Source organism: Sinocyclocheilus grahami, unplaced genomic scaffold, assembly GCF_001515645.1.
Source record: "Sinocyclocheilus grahami isolate Dianchi unplaced genomic scaffold, SAMN03320097.WGS_v1.1 scaffold3506.1, whole genome shotgun sequence".
Classification (NCBI taxonomy): domain Eukaryota; kingdom Metazoa; phylum Chordata; class Actinopteri; order Cypriniformes; family Cyprinidae; genus Sinocyclocheilus; species Sinocyclocheilus grahami.
Window position 1 is genome coordinate 1 of NW_015508625.1, and position 520 is coordinate 520.

General features: G+C 40.6%; 1 protein-coding gene across 1 annotated transcript in view; it reads right to left on the minus strand.

The window, feature by feature from the left end:
- Nucleotides 1-6: 6 nt before the first annotated feature.
- LOC107576326 (uncharacterized) overlaps nucleotides 7-520 on the minus strand; it is a gene marked incomplete at its 3' end in the record, with an annotated part of 2,555 nt that continues 2,041 nt past the window's right edge. The window contains exon 2 of the mRNA XM_016262522.1: nucleotides 7-417. Coding sequence (XP_016118008.1) covers nucleotides 7-417 — 411 coding nt within the window. The remainder of the gene's footprint in view (nucleotides 418-520) is intronic.

A 520-nucleotide genomic window follows, 5' to 3' on the forward strand; every position in this document is an offset into this window, starting at 1 on the left:
CTTCAGGCTTGAAAGTTCCATTCTTTGTTCCGCCAACTCAGATGTGAGACCCTCTGTAGTGGACATCTGCTCGTCAAGACGTGATTTGGTGACCAAAACAGTGTCTGTGAGCCCAGAAATGGTAACAGCTACCTCAGAGTTTGCAGTAAGGAGAGAATTAAGCCTCTGCTTCAGTGTTTCAATCTCTTCAGTCTTATTTTTGACCACTGCATTCAATGTTGCAGTGGATACAGATTCCTGCTGGAGTTCAGAAAGTTTGCCATTCATCTCAGACTGAAGAGACCAGAATTGATTTTGAAGATCAGTAGATTTGATTTTTTCTGAAGTGGCCAGTGCAACGTCTGCCTTTTTTTGGGCCTGTGTGTAAGCTTCTTCCAGTGCTTGTAGGCGCTCTTCGAAAACACCCAAATTGGCAATCTAGATATATAAACAAAATATTTTCATTGCAATAAAGTTCAATTATTAATTTGATCAATATGCAGCATTTCACCAATTCAGACATGTATTGAGCCTAAGCACT